The sequence below is a fragment of the Pelophylax lessonae genome, assembly GCF_965119305.1.
Source record: "Pelophylax lessonae genome assembly, chromosome: 9".
NCBI lineage: Eukaryota > Metazoa > Chordata > Amphibia > Anura > Ranidae > Pelophylax > Pelophylax lessonae.
Window position 1 is genome coordinate 14,484,859 of NC_138776.1, and position 21,499 is coordinate 14,506,357.

Sequence of the window (21,499 nt, forward strand, 5' to 3'; positions counted from 1 at the left end):
AGCCGCATTCCACCCCCCCTCAATGTGCTGATTAACAATGGATTAGGAGGAATCCAATTAGGGCTCATTAGGGCATTTACTGTAGAATACGGCCCTGGGAGCTGGGGAGTATACAGCTACCTTTACAGAGTACAGGATACAGATGTGCAATGATTCCCTGAGATCTAAGTCTCAGTTCACATACATGCGATGACAGACATTGCATGTGATTCGCACCGCAAATCACATGCGATGTCTGTGCGATGCAAATTCAGCCATACAGATTGTATGGCTGAATTTGCATCGCGCTCGGACCCTTTTTTGGGTCTGCATCAGAATCGGACCACTTGGGTTGTTCACACCTGCAATAAGTAAAAAAAAAAAAAAAAAAAAACGCAGATCGCCGCCATTACTACTAAAAGAAAACAAAACTAAAAATGACAAATCTTTCCCGTAGTTAGTAGACGCGATACCTTTCCCGTAGTTAGTAGACGCGATACCTTTTGCGCAAACCTATTAAAATACGCTTATTGCGATTTAAACAAAAATATGTAGCAGAAAACAAATTGGCCTAAAACGTTAAAAAAAAAATTAAACATTTTTTGGGGGAATTTTATAGAGCAGAATGTGAAATTTTTTTTTTTTCCAGCATTGTCGCTCTTTGTTTATAGCGCAAAAAAAAATTATAAAAAATAAAAAAAATCGCACAGGTGATCAAATACCACCAAAGGAAAGCTCCATTTGTCCATAGAGCCAGAGGTTTCCTCCAGGGGTTGCCGGGGGTGGTCCTTGAGGCGCAAGCATTTGCAAGTGAACCTCCTGCTTGGTGGTGCCTGATTAGTTCTGGAGTCGTCAGCGGACAGCAACAGTGGAGTGGGACCGCCCCCTGGGGGGGGATCCCACCTCTCACCAATACAGGAAGGGGGGGCCCCGCCTGCCAGTGGCCACCAATACGCCAGGGGGGGGCCCGACTGCCAGCGCCCACCAATACACCGGGGGGGGGGACCCTGCCTGCCAGCGGCCACTAATATGCCAGGGGGGGGGGCCCCGCCTACCAGCCACCACCGATACGCAAGGGGAAGGACCCGCCTGACAGCAGCCACCAATGCACGCCGGGGGGGGGCCCCGACTGCGAGCAGTTAATATGCCGGGGGGGGGGGGGGGCCAGCCTGCCAGCGGCCACTAATACGCCAGGGGGGGCCCGCCTGCCAGCCACCACCGATACGCAAGTGGAGGTGCGGGACCCGCCTGGCAGCAGCCACCAATGCACGCCGGGGGGGGGGGCCACCTGCCAGCACGCCGGGGGGGGCCCACCTGCCAGCAGCCAATACGCCGGGGGGGGGGCCCCCTGCCAGCGGCACCATAATGCCGGGGGGGGGGGGCGCCCCACCTGCCAGCGACCACTAATATGTGAAGGTGCTCGTCTCCTACTGCCCATCAAATTAAGGGTTCCCTCTAACACTGGCTACCAATTATGTAACAGTGCACCTCTCCCACTGACTGTCAATGTAAGGAGGCCCTTCCCTCCCGACCACTACACCATTTTTCCTTCCTTGATCCATCCGTGTCAATTCTAGGTACATCTTATGGATCATTATACATTGCCTATTATTTATAAGGGTTCCTCATACGTAAAAATGTGAAGGAAGGTTGGGCAGGGAACATCTAATGATGTTCAGTAAATACGATGTAGCAAAAATACCAGTTTAGATTTCAGTCCACCCATTGTCCGTTCATTTTATAAAAAAGGCACCGGGTGACATCTTGTATCATTTTATAAAAGGCACCGGGTGACACCTTGTATCATTTTATAAAAGGCACCGGGGGACACCTTGTATCATTTTATAAAAGGCACCGGGGGACACCTTGTATCATTTTATAAAAGGCACCGGGGGACACCTTGTATCATTTTATAAAAGGCACCGGGGGACACCTTGTATCATTTTATAAAAGGCACCGGGTGACACCTTGTATCATTTTATAAGGCACCGGGTGACACCTTGTATCATTTTATAAGGCACCGGGTGACACCTTGTATCATTTTATAAAAGGCACCGGGTGACACCTTGTATCATTTTATAAAAGGCACCGGGTGACACCTTGTATCATTTTATAAGGCACCGGGTGACACCTTGTATCATTTTATAAGGCACCGGGTGACACCTTGTATCATTTTATAAGGCACCGGGTGACACCTTGTATCATTTTATAAGGCACCGGGTGACACCTTGTATCATTTTATAAGGCACCGGGTGACACCTTGTATCATTTTATAAGGCACCGGGTGACACCTTGTATCATTTTATAAGGCACCGGGGGACACCTTGTATCATTTTATAAGGCACCGGGGGACACCTTGTATCATTTTATAAGGCACCGGGGGACACCTTGTATCATTTTATAATGCACCGGGGGACACCTTGTATCATTTTATAATGCACCGGGGGACACCTTGTATCATTTTATAATGCACCGGGGGACACCTTGTATCATTTTATAATGCACCGGGGGACACCTTGTATCATTTTATAATGCACCGGGGGACACCTGGTAATCATTAAAGCCTTCAACTAATGAACTGTGCTACATCACACTGTGTGAATAGCACTGAGAAGGAGGAGGAGGGGGACAGCAGCTCACCGGTCACCATGTGCTCAGTTCTCACCCTTGGACAGCACTGAGCCGGGCCGCTCCCCATCCTGTGTACTGGAAGTGGATAGATCACCACGTGTGTAATGTGAGCTCCACTCCCAGCCCTGGACTGCTGATCATTCAATCGCTCCTCCCTGAACACGACCAGACAGGAAACCAAACATATGGAACAAGCCGGCGCTGCTCCACACTTCATATACACTGAGAATACACAACATCCCCCACCAGAGACTGCCATCTTCTAAAGCGCAACAACCCCGCGGAGACTGCGATCTTCTACAGCAGGGGTCTTCAAACTATGGCCCTCCAGTTGTTCAGGAACTACAACTCCCATCATGCCTTGTCCTGTCTGTGAATGTCAGAGTTTTACAATACCTCATGGGATGTGTAGTTCTACAACAGCTGGAGGGCCGTAGTTTGAGGATCCCTGTTCTACAATATGATGTCCCCCCCACCCCCCCAAGACTGCAATCTTCAACAGTATGACACCCCCCCCCCAAGACTGCAATATTCTAAAGTGCAATGTCCAATACACAATGTCCCCCACCAGAGACTGATCTTCTACAATATGACGTCCCTCACTGGAGACTGATCTTCTACAGAGCAATGTCCAATACACAAACATGCCCCACCAGAGCTGATCTTCCACAGTTATGACGTCCCAAACCAGAGACTGATCTACAGTACGACGTCCCCAACCAGACACTGATCTTCTACAGTATGACGTCCCCCAACCGGAGACTTGTGATCTTCTACAGTATGACTTCCCCAACAGGAGACAGCGATCTTCTACAGTGCAATGTCCAATACACAACGTCCCCCACCGGAGCTGATCTTCCACAGTTATGACGTCCCAAACCAGAGACTGATCTACAGTATGACATCCCCAACCAGACAATGATCTTCTACAGTATGACGTCCCCCAACCGGAGGACTGATCTTCTACAGTATGATGTCCCCCAACCGGAGACTTGTGATCTTCTAAAGTATGACGTCCCCCCAACCGGAGACTAATCTTCCACAGTATGACGTCCCCCCAACCGGAGACTGATCTTCCACAGTATGACGTCCCCCCAACCGGAGACTGATCTTCCACAGTATGACGTCCCCCAACCGGAGACTGATCTTCCACAGTATGACGTCCCCAACCGGAGACTGATCTTCCACAGTAGGACGTCCCCCAACCGGAGACTGATCTTCCACAGTATGACGTCCCCCAACCGGAGACTGATCTTCCACAGTAGGACGTCCCCAACCGGAAACTTGTGATCTTCTACAGTGCAATGTCCAATACACAACATCCCCCAACAGAGACTACGATCTTCAGTATGATGTCCCCAACCAGGAATTGCGATCTTTTACACTATGACGTCTAATACACAACGTCCCCCACTGAAGACTTAGATGTTCTACAGCATGACATCCAATATACGTCCCCCACCAGAGACTGCAATCTTCTACAGCATGACATCCAATATACGTCCCCCACCGAAGACTGCGATCTTCTATAGAAGGACGTTGAATATATATCCCCCACCGGAGATTGCGATCTTCTACAGCATGACGTCTAATACACAACATCCCCCCACCAGAGACTACGAACTTCTACAGTATGATGTCCCCAACCAGGAACTGCAACCTTCTACAGTATGAGGTCTAATACACAACGTCCCCCGCTGAAGATTGAGATGTTCTACAGCATGACGTCCAATATACGTCCCCCACCAGAGACTGCAATCTTCTACAGCATGACGTCCAATATACGTCCCCCACCGAAGACTGCGATCTTCTACAGCAGGGGTCTTCAAACAATGGCCCTCCAGTGGTTCAGGAACTACAATTCCCATCATACCTAGTCATGTCTGTGCATGTCAGAGTTTTCTAATGCCTCATGGGACGTGTAGTTCTGCAACAGTACACAACGTTCCCCACCAGAGACTACGATATTCTACAGTATGATGTCCCCAACCAGGAACTGAGATCTTCTACAGTATGAGGTCTAATACACAACGTCCCATCACTGAAGATTGAGATGTTCTAAAGCATGACATTCCAATATACGTCCCCCACCGGAGACTGCGATCTTCTACAGCATGACGTCCAATATACGTCCTCCACCGGAGACTGCAATCTTCTACAGCATGACATCCAATATACGTCCCCCACCAGAGACTGTGATCTTCTACAGCATGACGTACAATACACAGCATGACGTCTAATACACAAACGTCCCCCAGCAGAGACTTCGAACTTCTACAGCATGCCGTCCAATACACAACGTCCCCCAACCAGAGACTTCAAACTTCTACAGTATGATGTCCCCAACTAGAAACTGCGATCTTCTACAGTATAAAGTCTAATACACAACGTCCCCTACTGAAGATTAAGATGTTCTACAACATGACGTCCAATATACATCCCCCACCAGAGACTGCGATCTTCTACAGCATGACGTCCAATATACGTCCCCCACCGAAGACTGCGATCTTCTACAGCACGACGTCCAATATACGTCCCCCACCGGAGACTGCGATCTTCTACAGCATGACGTCCAATATACGTCCCCCACCAGAGACTGCGATCTTCTACAGCATGACGTACAATACACAGCATGACGTCTAATACACAAACGTCCCCCACCAGAGACTTCGAACTTCTACAGCATGCCGTCCAATACACAACGTCCCCCAACCAGAGACTGCAAACTTCTACAGTATGATGTCCCCAACTAGAAACTGCGATCTTCTACAGTATAAAGTCTAATACACAACGTCCCCCACTGAAGATTAAGATGTTCTACAACATGACGTACAATATACGTCCCCCACCAGAGACTGCGATCTTCTACAGCATGACGTCCAATATACGTCCCCCACCGGAGACTGCGATCTTCTACAGCATGACGTCCAATATACGTCCCCCACCGGAGACTGCAATCTTCTACGGTATGACATCCCCAACCCCGTATCAATGTGCCAGCCACCATGACCATTAGGAAAGCAATGTACATACAAGAATAACACCACTAAGCTCCATTCACATCTAAGCATTCCATGAAAACACCGAAAAAACAAACGTCGCACTTTCGGTGCCGTGTGTTATTAACGGCATCTGCAACAAATGTGCCAAAGCGTGGTGAAGATTGCATGAAGCTCAACGCCCAAATAGGTGCAGAAGCTTCTTCTACGTATAGGAAGCCCCCATTCTAATGAACGAGCTGTCATGAGTATAGTGCGAAAGTTCGCATTCACAGAAGTAAATGGGGCCTAATGCAAGAGGATGGTTACATTTATAAACCTGTTGCAAGTTTGCTGGCCAACGTAATGAGAACTTGGTGTGTGCTGGATGGTAACTGAATCTCCAGCATTCAAATGAAAGCAGAAAAGTTTTCTAAGTTCAGGAGAGAAGGAAAAAGAAAAGAGAAAAAAAAAAAAAAAAAAAAAAGGAGAAAACAGAAAGCAGAAGAAAAAAAGAAGAGAAGGAAAGAAGAGCAAAAAGAGACTTTTCTGCGTCATGTTCAGGCCAGACGTGGTGTTTCTCCGTGTTGCGGAGCTGTGCAATTGTATGCAACAGGTTATATACATGTAAATACATGTATAATATAACACCACAATACCAGAAACGCACAAAGACGCAAGAATGCACAGCAACGCATCTCCCTCTGACAATTAAGTCAGAGGAAACAAAGGAACTATGCAGAAAAATGTTTTTCTTCACTTTGGATGTAGTAAGGGAGGGTTATAACCCCCGGCCGTCTGTGTCCCATTGCAGAGTTTTCCTTTCACTTCCTGTCCCATAGCCAAAAAGGAAGTGAGAAGAAATCCCTGCAAAGTGAGGAATCATTGGCTGTCAATTGGAACTAGTGTCCCCATTGGAAGATTCCCCTCTAGTCTTCTGGTGAGAAGCCAAAATTTATAATTTTCTTCTACCTTCAGTGATAATGGTAAACAGAACAAAAACGCCACCACCAATAGCAACAATACCCCCACCACCAATAACAATGCCACCACCACCAATACCAATACCACCAATACCAATACCAATACCACCAATACCACCAATACCAATACCACCACCACCACCAATACCACCAATACCGACAATACCACCACCACCACCAACGACGACAATACCACCACCACCACCAACGACGACAATACCACCACCACCACCAACGACGACAATACCACCACCACCACCAACGACGACAATACCACCACCACCACCAACGACGACAATACCACCACCACCACCAACGACGACAATACCACCACCACCACCAACGACGACAATACCACCACCACCACCAACGACGACAATACCACCACCAACACCAACGACGACAATACCACCACCACCACCCTACAACAATACCACCACCACCACCCTACAACAATACCACCACCACCACCCTACAACAATACCACCACCACCACCCTACAACAATACCACCACCACCACCCTACAACAATACCACCACCACCACCACCCTACAACAATACCACCACCACCACCCTACAACAATACCACCACCACCACCCTACAACAATACCACCACCACCACCCTACAACAATACCACCACCACCACCCTACAACAATACCACCACCACCACCCTACAACAATACCACCACCACCACCCTACAACAATACCACCACCACCACCCTACAACAATACCACCACCACCACCCTACAACAATACCACCACCAACACCCTACAACAATACCACCACCAACACCCTACAACAATACCACCACCACCACCACCACCAATACCACCACCAACACCCTACAACAATACCACCACCACCACCAATACCACCACCAATACCACCACCAATACCACCACCAATACCACCACCAATACCACCACCAATACCACCACCAATACCACCACCAATACCACCACCAATACCACCACCAATACCACCACCAATACCACCAACACCCTATAACAATACCACCACCAATAATACCACCAACAACAATACCACCACCAATACCAATACCACCACCAACAATAACAATACAACCAATAACAGCACTAATACTTATCATTGTGATAATATAAATCTTAATAAAAATAATTATCCCTAATACTACTAGTAATAAATATTAAACCCTGAACAATAATAATAATCCTCCTCCATGTGAGGTCAGAGGGGGGTGTGAGGTCACACATATGATGAGTCATCAGATCAGAGACAATGTAACAATTTGTAGATAAGATTATACACAGTAAGGGATCTCCTCTGTTATGTAATATTCATGGTACAGCGCAGGTCACATATAGTTCAATGTCTCTACAGCAAAGTAAATGGTCAATGAGACTCAACAGGAAGTGAGGAAATCCCTATTAAGCACCGGTCACGAGGTTAGAGGGGACGAGTCTCTCTAATGGGGGCAACAAGTTGTCACCTCACGGAGGAGAAATTCTCTTCCGAGGACAGGAAGTTGGCAAAAATCCCCCCGGGGAAAAAAAAACAAACCTAATACTAGTGATCCTTCTATACACATGGCGGGGGGGTGACACCATACCCATGGCGGGGGGGTGACACCATACCCATGGCGGGGGGGGGTGACATCATACAACCTGAACTGTTTATTTGTCCTCCCCTCCCAGGCACAACAACAGACAAATCTCTCCATAATACTGATATTGTGTGATCGCTCAGACGTGTGAATGGTGGATTCCTCAGCGCACTGACACCATACTCTCAGATGGGAGGAGCTCTATAGAAGGAATACTGGAATCCCATTGGGCGGACCCAGAACTCTTCATATACAATGTCAGCTCTACAGGGGTTAGTGCTGTGGCAGTAGGCAGCGTGCGGGGGACTCAGTGGCAGTAGGCAGCATGTAGAAATCAGTGGCAGTATAAAGTGTTGGTATGCAGCCTGCGGGGGAATCAGTGGCAGTGTTGGTATGCAGGGGGAATCAGTGGCAGGAGGCAGCGTGCGCGGGGGATCCGTGGCAGAAGGCACCATGCCAGGGGGGAATCCGTACCCGTGGCGGGAGGCATCGTGCGGGGGGAACCCATGGTGCGAGACGGAGGGGGGGGGGAATCTGTGGCAGGAGGCGTGCGGGGAGGGTCGTCGGGGAGATCAGTGGCGGGAACAGCGGCAGCGTTGCTAGGCAGGGTGGAAGGATCAGTGGCAGTAGGCAGTGTTGGTATGCAGCGGGCGGGGATCAGTGGCAGCACTGATAAGTAGGGTGGAGGAATCAGTAACAGTAGGCAGAGTGGAAGGATCAGTGGCAGTAGGCCAGGGTGCCAAGGGCGGGGCATCCGTGGCAGCGCAAGAGGGGGGGGGGGGGGAACGGCATCCGTGGCAGCGCAAGAGGGGGGGGGGACGGCATCCGTGGCAGCGCAAGAGGGGGGGGGGACGGCATCCGTGGCAGCGCAAGAGGGGGGGGGGACGGCATCCGTGGCAGCGCAAGAGGGGGGGGGGACGGCATCCGTGGCAGCGCAAGAGGGGAGGGGGACGGCATCCGTGGCAGCGCAAGAGGGGAGGGGGACGGCATCCGTGGCAGCGCAAGAGGGGAGGGGGACGGCATCCGTGGCAGCGCAAGAGGGGAGGGGGACGGCATCCGTGGCAGCGCAAGAGGGGAGGGGGACGGCATCCGTGGCAGCGCAAGAGGGGAGGGGGACGGCATCCGTGGCAGCGCAAGAGGGGAGGGGGACGGCATCCGTGGCAGCGCAAGAGGGGAGGGGGACGGCATCCGTGGCAGCGCAAGAGGGGAGGGGGACGGCATCCGTGGCAGCGCAAGAGGGGAGGGGGACGGCATCCGTGGCAGCGCAAGAGGGGAGGGGGACGGCATCCGTGGCAGCGCAAGAGGGGAGGGGGACGGCATCCGTGGCAGCGCAAGAGGGGAGGGGGACGGCATCCGTGGCAGCGCAAGAGGGGAGGGGGACGGCATCCGTGGCAGCGCAAGAGGGGAGGGGGACGGCATCCGTGGCAGCGCAAGAGGGGAGGGGGACGGCATCCGTGGCAGCGCAAGAGGGGAGGGGGACGGCATCCGTGGCAGCGCAAGAGGGGAGGGGGACGGCATCCGTGGCAGCGCAAGAGGGGAGGGGGACGGCATCCGTGGCAGCGCAAGAGGGGAGGGGGACGGCATCCGTGGCAGCGCAAGAGGGGAGGGGGACGGCATCCGTGGCAGCGCAAGAGGGGAGGGGGACGGCATCCGTGGCAGCGCAAGAGGGGAGGGGGACGGCATCCGTGGCAGCGCAAGAGGGGAGGGGGACGGCATCCGTGGCAGCGCAAGAGGGGAGGGGGACGGCATCCGTGGCAGCGCAAGAGGGGAGGGGGACGGCATCCGTGGCAGCGCAAGAGGGGAGGGGGACGGCATCCGTGGCAGCGCAAGAGGGGAGGGGGACGGCATCCGTGGCAGCGCAAGAGGGGAGGGGGACGGCATCCGTGGCAGCGCAAGAGGGGAGGGGGACGGCATCCGTGGCAGCGCAAGAGGGGAGGGGGACGGCATCCGTGGCAGCGCAAGAGGGGAGGGGGACGGCATCCGTGGCAGCGCAAGAGGGGAGGGGGACGGCATCCGTGGCAGCGCAAGAGGGGAGGGGGACGGCATCCGTGGCAGCGCAAGAGGGGAGGGGGACGGCATCCGTGGCAGCGCAAGAGGGGAGGGGGACGGCATCCGTGGCAGCGCAAGAGGGGAGGGGGACGGCATCCGTGGCAGCGCAAGAGGGGAGGGGGACGGCATCCGTGGCAGCGCAAGAGGGGAGGGGGACGGCATCCGTGGCAGCGCAAGAGGGGAGGGGGACGGCATCCGTGGCAGCGCAAGAGGGGAGGGGGACGGCATCCGTGGCAGCGCAAGAGGGGAGGGGGACGGCATCCGTGGCAGCGCAAGAGGGGAGGGGGACGGCATCCGTGGCAGCGCAAGAGGGGAGGGGGACGGCATCCGTGGCAGCGCAAGAGGGGAGGGGGACGGCATCCGTGGCAGCGCAAGAGGGGAGGGGGACGGCATCCGTGGCAGCGCAAGAGGGGAGGGGGACGGCATCCGTGGCAGCGCAAGAGGGGAGGGGGACGGCATCCGTGGCAGCGCAAGAGGGGAGGGGGACGGCATCCGTGGCAGCGCAAGAGGGGAGGGGGACGGCATCCGTGGCAGCGCAAGAGGGGAGGGGGACGGCATCCGTGGCAGCGCAAGAGGGGAGGGGGACGGCATCCGTGGCAGCGCAAGAGGGGAGGGGGACGGCATCCGTGGCAGCGCAAGAGGGGGGGGGACGGCATCCGTGGCAGCGTAAGAGGGGGGGGGGACGGCATCCGTGGCAGCGTAAGAGGGGGGGGGGGACGGCATCCGTGGCAGCGTAAGAGGGGGGGGGGGACGGCATCCGTGGCAGCGTAAGAGGGGGGGGACGGCATCCGTGGCAGCGTAAGAGGGGGGGGACGGCATCCGTGGCAGCGTAAGAGGGGGGGACGGCATCCGTGGCAGCGTAAGAGGGGGGGACGGCATCCGTGGCAGCGTAAGAGGGGGGGACGGCATCCGTGGCAGCGTAAGAGGGGGGGACGGCATCCGTGGCAGCGTAAGAGGGGGGGACGGCATCCGTGGCAGCGTAAGAGGGGGGGACGGCATCCGTGGCAGCGTAAGAGGGGGGGGCGGCATCCGTGGCAGCGTAAGAGGGGGGGACGGCATCCGTGGCAGCGTAAGAGGGGGGGACGGCATCCGTGGCAGCGTAAGAGGGGGGGACGGCATCCGTGGCAGCGTAAGAGGGGGGGACGGCATCCGTGGCAGCGTAAGAGGGGGGGACGGCATCCGTGGCAGCGTAAGAGGGGGGGACGGCATCCGTGGCAGCGTAAGAGGGGGGGACGGCATCCGTGGCAGCGTAAGAGGGGGGGACGGCATCCGTGGCAGCGTAAGAGGGGGGGACGGCATCCGTGGCAGCGTAAGTGGGGGGGACGGCATCCGTGGCAGCGTAAGAGGGGGGGACGGCATCCGTGGCAGCGTAAGAGGGGGGGACGGCATCCGTGGCAGCGTAAGAGGGGGGGGCGGCATCCGTGGCAGCGTAAGAGGGGGGGACGGCATCCGTGGCAGCGTAAGAGGGGGGGACGGCATCCGTGGCAGCGTAAGAGGGGGGGACGGCATCCGTGGCAGCGTAAGAGGGGGGGACGGCATCCGTGGCAGCGTAAGAGGGGGGGACGGCATCCGTGGCAGCGTAAGAGGGGGGACGGCATCCGTGGCAGCGTAAGAGGGGGGGGCGGCATCCGTGGCAGCGTAAGAGGGGGGGACGACATCCGTGGCAGCGTAAGAGGGGGGGACGGCATCCGTGGCAGCGTAAGAGGGGGGGACGGCATCCGTGGCAGCGTAAGAGGGGGGGGGACGGCATCCGTGGCAGCGTAAGAGGGGGGGGACGGCATCCGTGGCAGCGTAAGAGGGGGGGACGGCATCCGTGGCAGCGTAAGAGGGGGGGACGGCATCCGTGGCAGCGTAAGAGGGGGGGACGGCATCCGTGGCAGCGTAAGAGGGGGGGACGGCATCCGTGGCAGCGTAAGAGGGGGGGACGGCATCCGTGGCAGCGTAAGAGGGGGGACGGCATCAGTGGCAGCGTAAGAGGGGGGACGGCATCAGTGGCAGCGTAAGAGGGGGGACGGCATCCGTGGCAGCGTAAAGGGGGGGCATCCGTGGCAGCATAAAGGGGGGGGGCATCCGTGGCAGGAGGCAGGGTATTGGGCAGAGTGTAGGGATCAGAGATGGTGTGCAGAGAACAGGGGCAGTAGGTAGAGTTGATAGGCAGCGTGCAGGGGAAAGTGGCAGTGTTGGTATGCAAGAATCGCAGGCAGTAGGCAGCATGCAGGGGGGGGGGGTCAGTGGCAGTGTTGGTGGGCAGAGTGTAGGGATCAGTGGGCAGCATGCAGGGAGGGGTCAGTGGCAGTGTTGGTATGTAGAGTGTAGGGATCAGTGGGCACAGTGTAGGGATCAGTAGGCAGCATGCAGGGGAGGGGTCAGTGGCAGTGTTGGTATGCAGAGTGTAGGGATCAGTGGGCACAGTGTAGGGATCAGTAGGCAGCATGCAGGGGGGGGGGGGGTCAGTGGCAGTGTTGGTGGGCAGAGTGTAGGGATCAGTGGGCACAGTGTAGGGATCAGTGGCAGTAGGCAGCATGCAGGGGAGGGGTCAGTGGCAGTGTTGGTATGCAGAGTGTAGGGATCAGTGGGCAGAGTGTAGGGATCAGTGGGCAGAGTGTAGGGATCAGTGGCAGTAGGTAGCATGCAGGGGAGGGGTCAGTGGCAGTGTTGGTATGCAGAGTGTAGGGATCAGTGGATGATGTCCATGCTGTTGCTCAGTGGGCAGTAGGGATCAGAGTGTAGGGTGGGTAAAGTGTAGGGATCAGTGGGTCAGTGCTCCTCATGCAGGAGGTCTCCCCTCCCCCGGTGTCGGTGGTGTCAGGCCCGGTCTCCGGTGTTTCCTCCATCCACGTGTCACCGGCTCTCAGACTTCCTGCCGGCGCTCCGTTCCCTCCCTTCCCCCTCCCGTCCTCCCCCCGGTGCCCGGCCGGTCGGTCCCCGTACCTGTAGCGGTCCTGAGGAGGTGAAGAGCTCCATCCCCCCTATAGTCAGGGTCTCCTCTCCCGCTCCCCACCGCGCCGCCATCTTGGCCCCTCAGATCCCAGGCTGAGCCGGTGTACAGGCGTCTAGGAACACGTGGTGCCAGCCGCATGGGAGGGGGCGCGGCCTAAGAGCGACGCGTCACCGGCACGAGGGGAGGGGCCTACGGGAGAGAGAGAGAGAGAGGGGCGGGGCGCCACCTAGAAGAAAAGTTGTGCTGGCAGGGAGTGAACTCTGCACTCAGCTAAGGAAGCTGCAGAGCCGCCCTAAACACAACCACCGCACACCATTTACACTGCTAAAGCCGCAATTCTGAAATGAAACCATTAAAATGATCAGAATAAAAGTCAGAATTTCAGAATAAAGTCAGAATTATGTGGTTAAAAGTCAGAATTCAATAACGACAGTCAGAATTTGCATTTAAAAGTCAGAATTCTAAAATTAATGTACATTTTTTATATTTAAAAGTCAGAACAATGCGTTTGAAAGTCAGAATTCCAAGTATAAAGATTACGATTTTTACATTTTGTAATTAAAGCTCAGGAATTTTTACAAAACAAAACGGAATTCTGAGGTTAAAGTCAGCATTCTGGGTTTCAAGTCAGAAACTTACATTTAAAAGTCAGAATTCTAAGATTAAAGTCAGTATTCTGGGATTGGAGTCAGAAACGTGCATTTAAAAGTCAGAATTTCTGAAATTAAAGTCAGCATTCTGGGATTAAAAGTAAAAATGTGGCATTCAAAAGTTGGAATTTTGGGATTAAAGTCAGAAACTTGCATTTAAAAGTCAGCATTCTGGGAGTAAAGCGAATTCAGCTGTGTTTTGTAGGGATCTGCAGCTCCACTGCTGCTGCTGACCTCCTCCCCCAACACCAAATTCAGAATTTTGTATTGATAGGAGAGGATTCTAGGACTAAAAGTCAGAATTCCGCATGCATAAAATCAGTATTCTGGGATTGAAGTCATAAACTTGAATTTAAAAGTCAGAATTCTGAGATGAAAGTTAGAATTCTAGGACTCATGTCAGAAACTTGTATTTAAAAGTCAGAATTCTAAGATTAAAGTCAGCATTCTGGGATTAAAGTAAAAATGTTGCATTCAAAAGTCAAAATTTTGGGATTAAAGTCAGAAACTTGCATTTAACCACTTTAGCCCCAGCCCTATTTCGGACACTTTTTGTTCACAAGTTAAAACCAGTATTTTTTCCTAGAAAACTACTTAGAACCCCCAAACATTATATATATTTTTTTAGCAAAGACTCTGGAGAATAAAATGTCGGTCATTGCAAAATTTTTTGTCACGCGGTATTTGCGCAGCGGTCTTTAAAACGCCATTTTTTTGGAAAAAATTTGAAAAATCACATTTCACTGCATTTAAAAAATACTAAACAGTAAAGTTAGCCCATTTTTTTTGTATATTGTGAAAGATGATGTCACGCCGAGTAAATAGATACCAAACATGTTACGGTTTAAAATTGCGCCCCCCCGTGGGATGGCGACAAACTACGGTCAATAGAGATCTCAATCTGCGACGCTTTAAATTTATTTAACGGTTACCAGTTTAGAGTTAGAGTGTAGCTCTTTTTTTTTAATTATTGCCCACGCTCTGGCGATCGCGGCGATACCTCACATGTGTGGTTTGAACAGCGATTTCATTTGCGGCTCGACTTGCGTATACGTTTTTTTTTGTGCGCGAGCTAACGGTGACGGGGACGGCTAAATTTTTTTTTTTTTTTTTTTTTTCCTATTTATTTTTTCTTTTTTTTTAAACTTTATTACAGGTTTTTAAAAAAAAAAAAATCTGATCACTTTTATTGCTGTCACAAGCAATGTAAACATCCCTGGTGACAGCAATATGTCGTGACAGGTACTCTTTATGGAGGGATCGAGGGTCTAAAAGACCCTAGACCCCTCCACTACACTTCCCTGTATGCAAAACGCCGAAAACGGCATTTTTGCATACAGCCGTTTTTCAAATCTGCCGCCTTTTGCAGCACAGTAACCCGGACGTGACGTCATGGACGCCGCCTCCGGGTTACGTCATCGGAGACCCGATCGATGCCGTTTCCGGCATTCATCGGGACTCCATCCAGCCGGCGGACGTGCCGGCTGGGTGCTCGGGGCTCCCGGTGGGACGGTAGCCCCGAGCAAAGCCGCGGAAGGCGGCGGGAGGGGGGGGACGTCCCCTCCCGCCCCCCCGGGTAACGATCGAGCGGCTCCCGAGCCGCATCGATCGTTACCGACGGAAAGCCGACCGTCGGCTTCAAACAACGGTACCGGGATGATGCCTCTAGCTAGAGGCATCATCCCGGTATAACCCCGCAAAGTCTGATCACGTAGAGGTTACGTGACTGGTAGTAAAGTGGTTAAAAGTCAGCATTCTGGGAGTAAAGCGAATTCAGCTGTGTTTTGTAGGGATTCGCAGCTCCACTGCTGCTGCTTAACTGCTCCCCCACCACCAAATTCAGAATTTTGTATTTATAGGTCAGGATTCTAGGACTAAAAGTCAGAATTCTGCATGTAAAAGTCAGTGTTCTGGGATTGAAGTCATAAACCTGAATTTAAAAGTCAGAATTCTGCGTGTTAAAAGTCAGAATTCCGAGATTAAAGTCAGCATTCTGGGATTAAAGTAAAAATGTTGCATTCAGAAAGTCAGAATTTTGGAATTAAACTCAGAAACTTGCATTTAAAAGTCAGCATTCTGGGATTAAAATGAATGCAGCTGTGTTTTGTAGGGATCTGCCACTCCACTGCTGCTGCTTACCTGCTCCCCCAACACCAAATTCAGAATTTTGTATTTATAGGCCAGGATTCTAGGACTATAAGTCAGAATTCTGCATGTAAAAGTCAGTATTCTGGGACTGAAGTCAGAAACTTGCAGTTAAAAGTCAGAATTCTGAGATGAAACATCAGAATTCTGGGATTCAAGTCAGAATTCTGCATGTAAAAGTCAGAATTTTGAGATTAAACATCAGAATCCTGCATTTAGAAGTAAAAATTCTGAGATGAATTTTTTTTCCCATTTAAAAGTCAAAATACTGGTATTACATTTAGAAACTTGCATTTAAAAAGTCAGAATTCTCAAATTAAAGTAACATTTTTGCATTTAAAAGTCAGAATTCTGGAATTAAACATCAGAATTTTTCATTTAAAAGTCAGAATAAAGGGATTAAAGTCAGAATTTAGCATTTAAAAAAGTCAGAATTCTGGGATTAAACATCAGAATTTTTCATTTTAAAGTCAGAATACTGGGATTAAAGTCAGAATATAGCATTTAAAAGTCAGAATTCTGGAAATTAAACATCAGAATTTTTCATTTAAAAGTCAGAATACTGGGATTAAAGTCAGAACTTTGCATTTAAAAGTCAAAATTCTGCGATTAAAAGTCAAAACTACATTTGTAAAATGAAAATTTAGAACTTTGATTTTATTATCTCAGAATTCTGACTCAATGAAAACTCATAATGAGTATGGGCCGAAGACATCACAAGGGGGCGGGGCCTACAAGTGATGTCAGCAGGTGACTCTTAGTTATATAAGAACTGTCAGACGGCGAGAGCTTTCAGCTTTTTGCAGATCGGTGGTGGCGGCGGGCGTCATGAGTGATGATGGATCTACATCGGGGGGGACATTGTTTTCTATATTTGTGTGCTCATTTACATAGGGGGTGGGGGCAGGATATGGGGGGGGCTCTTATTAAAGGGGGCTCCCAGATTCAGAAAAAACACCTGCCCGCAGACCCAGACAGCCACCGGCCAGGGTTGTGGGGAAGAAGCCCTTGTCCCCATCAACATGGGGGGCAAGGTGCTTTGGGGGGGGGCAGAAGAGCCTCCCCTGCCCCAAAGCACCCCCCCCATGTTAAGGGTATGTGGCCTGGTATGGTTCAGGAGGGGGGGCTCCCTCTTCCTCCCCCTTCCCTGACCTGTAGGGCTGTATGCTCGGATAAGGGTCTGGTATAGATTTTGGGGGGAACCCTACTGCATTTAAAGAAAATAAAATTAGTGTGGGGTTCCCCTCAAAATCCATACCAGACCTGAAGGGCCTGATATAGATTGAAGGGGGGGGGGTGGGGTCACGTAATTTTATTTCCTGATTTTATTTTTCTTATTGCCAGCAATTCTTGTTTTTACATTCAGCTGTCAGCGGGGTTCCCTGTTGACAGCTGAATGTAAAAACAAGAATTGATGGCAATAATAAAAAATAAAATCAGGAAATAAAATTGTGTGTTCTGATTTTAATGCGTTTTTGCATGCAGCGTTCATGCGTTTTTTTTCTCTTTAACAAACTGTGAAGCGGTCGGCTCCTTAACAACCCAGCTATTCACAGTTTGTTAAAGAGAAAAAAAAAAAAAAACGCATGAACGCTGCATTCAAAAACGCAATAAAAATCAGAACACAGTAAGACGCATCAAAAGTGCCCCGGGAACGCACCTAATCGCACCAAAAACACACTGGAACACACATGTCCTTATTTAACCACTTCTAGACCCGTAAGGTTTTACCCCCTTAATGACCAGGCCATTTTTTGCGATTCGGCACTGCGTGACTTTAACGGACAATTGCGCGGCCGTGCGACGCTGTACCCAAATAAAATTGATGTCTTTTTTTCCCCACAAACAGAGCTTTCTTTTGCTGGTATTTGATCACCTCTGCGATTTTTATTTTTTGCGCTATAAACAAAAAAACATAGCGACAATTCTGGAAAAAAAATAATTTTTTTTATTTTCTGCTATAAAACATCTAATAAAAAAAAAAAAAAAAGAATTTAAATTTCTTTTCATCATTTTAGGCCAATTTGTATTCTGCTACATATTTTTGGTAAAAAAAAAAAAAAAAAATCCCAATAAGCGTATTTTGATTGGTTTGTGCAAAAGTTATCGCGCCTGCAAACTAGGGGAAATATTTATGTAATTTTTATTTTTATTTTTGCTAGTAATGGCGGCAATCAGCAATTTATTAGCGGGACTGCGACATTGCGGCGGACAGATCGGACCCTTAACTGACATTTTTGACACTTTTGGGGGGGACCAGTGACATTACTACAGTAATCAGTGCTAAAATCAGTGCTAAAAATATGCACTGTCATTTTGTCAAATGTCATTTTTATTTTTTATTTTTTGTTTAAGTAATGGCGGCGATCAGCAATTTTTAGCGGGACTGCGACATTGCAGCGGACAAATCGGACCCCTAACTGAAATTTTTTAGGGGGGGGGGCCAGTGACAATACTACAGTAATCCGTGCTAAAAAAAAAAATGCACTGTTACTGTATTAATGACACTGGCAGGGAAGGGGTCAACACAGGGGGCGATCAAAGGGTTAAGTGTGAGCCTAGGCCAGTGATGGAGAACCTTGGCGCCCCAGATGTTTTGGAACTACATTTACCATGATGCTCATGCAGTGTAGTTAAGCATCATGGGAAATGTAGTTCCAAAACATCTGGGGTGCCAAGGTTCTCCATCACTGGCCTAGGGGGTGTTTTCTAACTGTGAGGGGGATGGAGTCACTAGATGAACACAGAGATCCCTGTTCCTAAATAAGAGGATCCCTGTGTTCATCTGTGACAGAACGGCGGTCTGCCGTGTTTACATAGGGCCCAGGGGTGTCCAAACTATGGCCATCCAGTTGTTCAGGAACTACAATTCCCATCATGCCTAGTCATGTCTGTGAATGTCAGAGTTTTACAATGCCTCATGGGACGTGTAGTTCCACAACAGCTGGAGGGCCGTAGTTTGGACAGCCCTGACATAGGAAGACCGCCGTTCTGTCTCCATGGGGAACGATCGCAGATGGCCGGCGGATATCGCATCCGCCGGACCCACTGATTGGCTCCTCCTCTGGCTAATCAGTGCGCGCCCCCACTGGCTATTACACGAAATGTCGTACAGGTACGACGTTTATCGTTACGGAGCCGACCTGCCGCAGTAAAAGTGCGACGGCTGGTCGGCAAGTGGTTAAGGTTAAGAAAAAAAAAAAAAAGGGGGGGGGGATGCACTGGACTGCATCCAAAACTCATCAGAAACGCACAGGAATGCATCAAAAACGCGCACGGAGAAAAGCATCTGGACTGCATTTCTATGGTGGGAACTGGCCCTTGACCACTACTGGACCGGGCCTATTTCTGACACTTGCTGTTTACAACCTAAAATCAGGTTTTTTTTTTGCTGGAAAATTACTTAGAACCCCCAAACATTATATATAAGTGGTTAATAAGGACATGTGTGTTCCAGTGCGTTTTTGATGCGTTTACTGCGTTCCAGTACAGTCCAGTGCAGAAAAAAATGCAGCATTATTTTTTTTTTTTTTCTGGAACTGGAACGCACTGGTGTGAACTATGCCCATGAAAACCATATAACATGCTTTCAATGCGTTTTTGATGCAGAAAAAAAAACGCACTGGACTGCATGTGGTGTGAACTGTCAGATTTTTTAAAATGAAAAGTCAGAATTCTGTGATTATGTCAGAATCTTGCATTTATCAGATAAAAGTCGGGCAGATGTAGAAATAGCCGAGGAAGAGGACAATGGACGGATAGTGCAGGAGCACCTGTCCAGTATTTATTCCTGTCAATGAGCCATTTGCTGGGACACCGATCCGCACTCCCTGCTGTCAATCAGCAGTTTCCTGGGTGGCATATAGGACGGGGGTGGGGGGGGGGGGTGGTTGTATACACACACAGATTGGGGTGTCATCTGGGATATAGAGGGTTGGCCTCTATATAAGGGATTTTTTTCCGCACAGATCAGTACAAAGACAATTCTTTCCTTTTAAATAAGGCTGCAATTATTGAGGATTCTGATCTAGTCAAAGAATTCTGACTTCTAATCGAATAAAAAATCTGACTTCAATCTCAGAATTCTGATTTTTATATGCAAAATTCTGACTTTCAATCTCAGAACTCTGATTTATGCCTCTGATAATTTAGGATAAGCGGCCGTGTCCAGGCTGTTACTGCTTTCCTCTGTTTATCTCTGTGGCCAGCCGCTGGCTGATGGGGCTGCATTAATGGGCACTGATAGGCGGCACTGACAGGCATCACTGACAGGCATCATTGATAGGCACTAATGAGGCGTCACTAATGGGCGCTGATAAGGCATCACTATTGGGCACCGATAAGGGGGCACTGATGGGCATTTAGAGGCAACAATTATGGGCACTGATAGGTGGCACTGATGGGCACTAACAGGCATCACTGATGGGCACTGATAGGCTGCACTTATGGGCACTGATGAGGTGGAACTGATTGTTGCCTCTAAATAGGCAGCAATGATAGGCATCACTGATGGACACTGATACTGTTGGTAGCAATGATGGGCACCCATAGGCGGCACTGAGAGTAAGCACTGATGGGCACTGACAGACACTGAAAGGCATCACTGATGGGCACTAATAGGCGGCCTTGATGGGCACTGATGAGGCTGCACTGATAGATGGCACTGATGGGCACTAACAGACATCACTGATAGGCCCTAATGAGGCGTCATTGATGGGCACTGATAAGGCGTCACTGTAGGGCACCAATGAGGGGGCACTGATGAGCATTTATAGGCAACAATTATGGGCACTGATAGGTGACACTAATGGGCCCTGATAGGCATCACAGATGGAAACTAACAGGCATCACTGATGGGCACTGATGAGGTGGAACTGATGGACATTTATTGGCAGCAAAGATGGGCGTCACTGATAGGCACTGATAGGTAGCACTGATGGGCACTGAAAGACACTGATAGGCATCACTAACGGGCACTGATAGGCGGCACTGATGGGCACTGATAGGCATCACTGATGGGCACTGATGAGGTGGAACTGATGGACATTTATTGGCAGCAAAGATGGGCGTCACTGATAGGCACTGATAGGTAGCACTGATGGGCACTGAAAGACATTGATAGGCATCACTAACGGGCACTGATAGGCGGCACTGATGGGCACTGATAGGCATCACTGATGGGCACTAACAGGCATCACTGATAAGCTGCACTTGTGGGCACTGATGAGGTGGGACTGATGGGCATTTATAGGCAGCAATGATGGGCACTGATAAGCTGCACTTATGGGCACTGATGAGGTGAGACTGATGGGCATTTATAGGCAGCAATGATGGGTATCACTGATGGGCATTGATAGGTACCACTGATGGACACTGATAGACGGCACTGACGGACCCTGACAGGCATCACTAATGGGCTCTGATAGGCGGCACTGATGGGCACTGATGGGGTTGCACTGATAATCAGTCTAGATGTCCCCCTGTAATGATTGCCAGCGTGAGGAGAGGACAGCCGATAACCGGTAAATCCTGTTTACACTGTGATCCGCTG

At 50.8% G+C, this 21,499-nt stretch overlaps 1 protein-coding gene across 1 annotated transcript in view; it reads right to left on the reverse strand.

Annotated features, from left to right (window-relative positions):
• Positions 1-13,291, reverse strand: part of PPRC1 (PPARG related coactivator 1) — a 75,136-nt gene extending 61,845 nt beyond the window's left edge. Inside the window, exon 1 of the mRNA XM_082268792.1 lies at positions 13,144-13,291. Coding sequence (XP_082124918.1) covers positions 13,144-13,224 — 81 coding nt within the window. The 5' untranslated portion in view covers positions 13,225-13,291. The remainder of the gene's footprint in view (positions 1-13,143) is intronic.
• Positions 13,292-21,499: the final 8,208 nt, after the last annotated feature.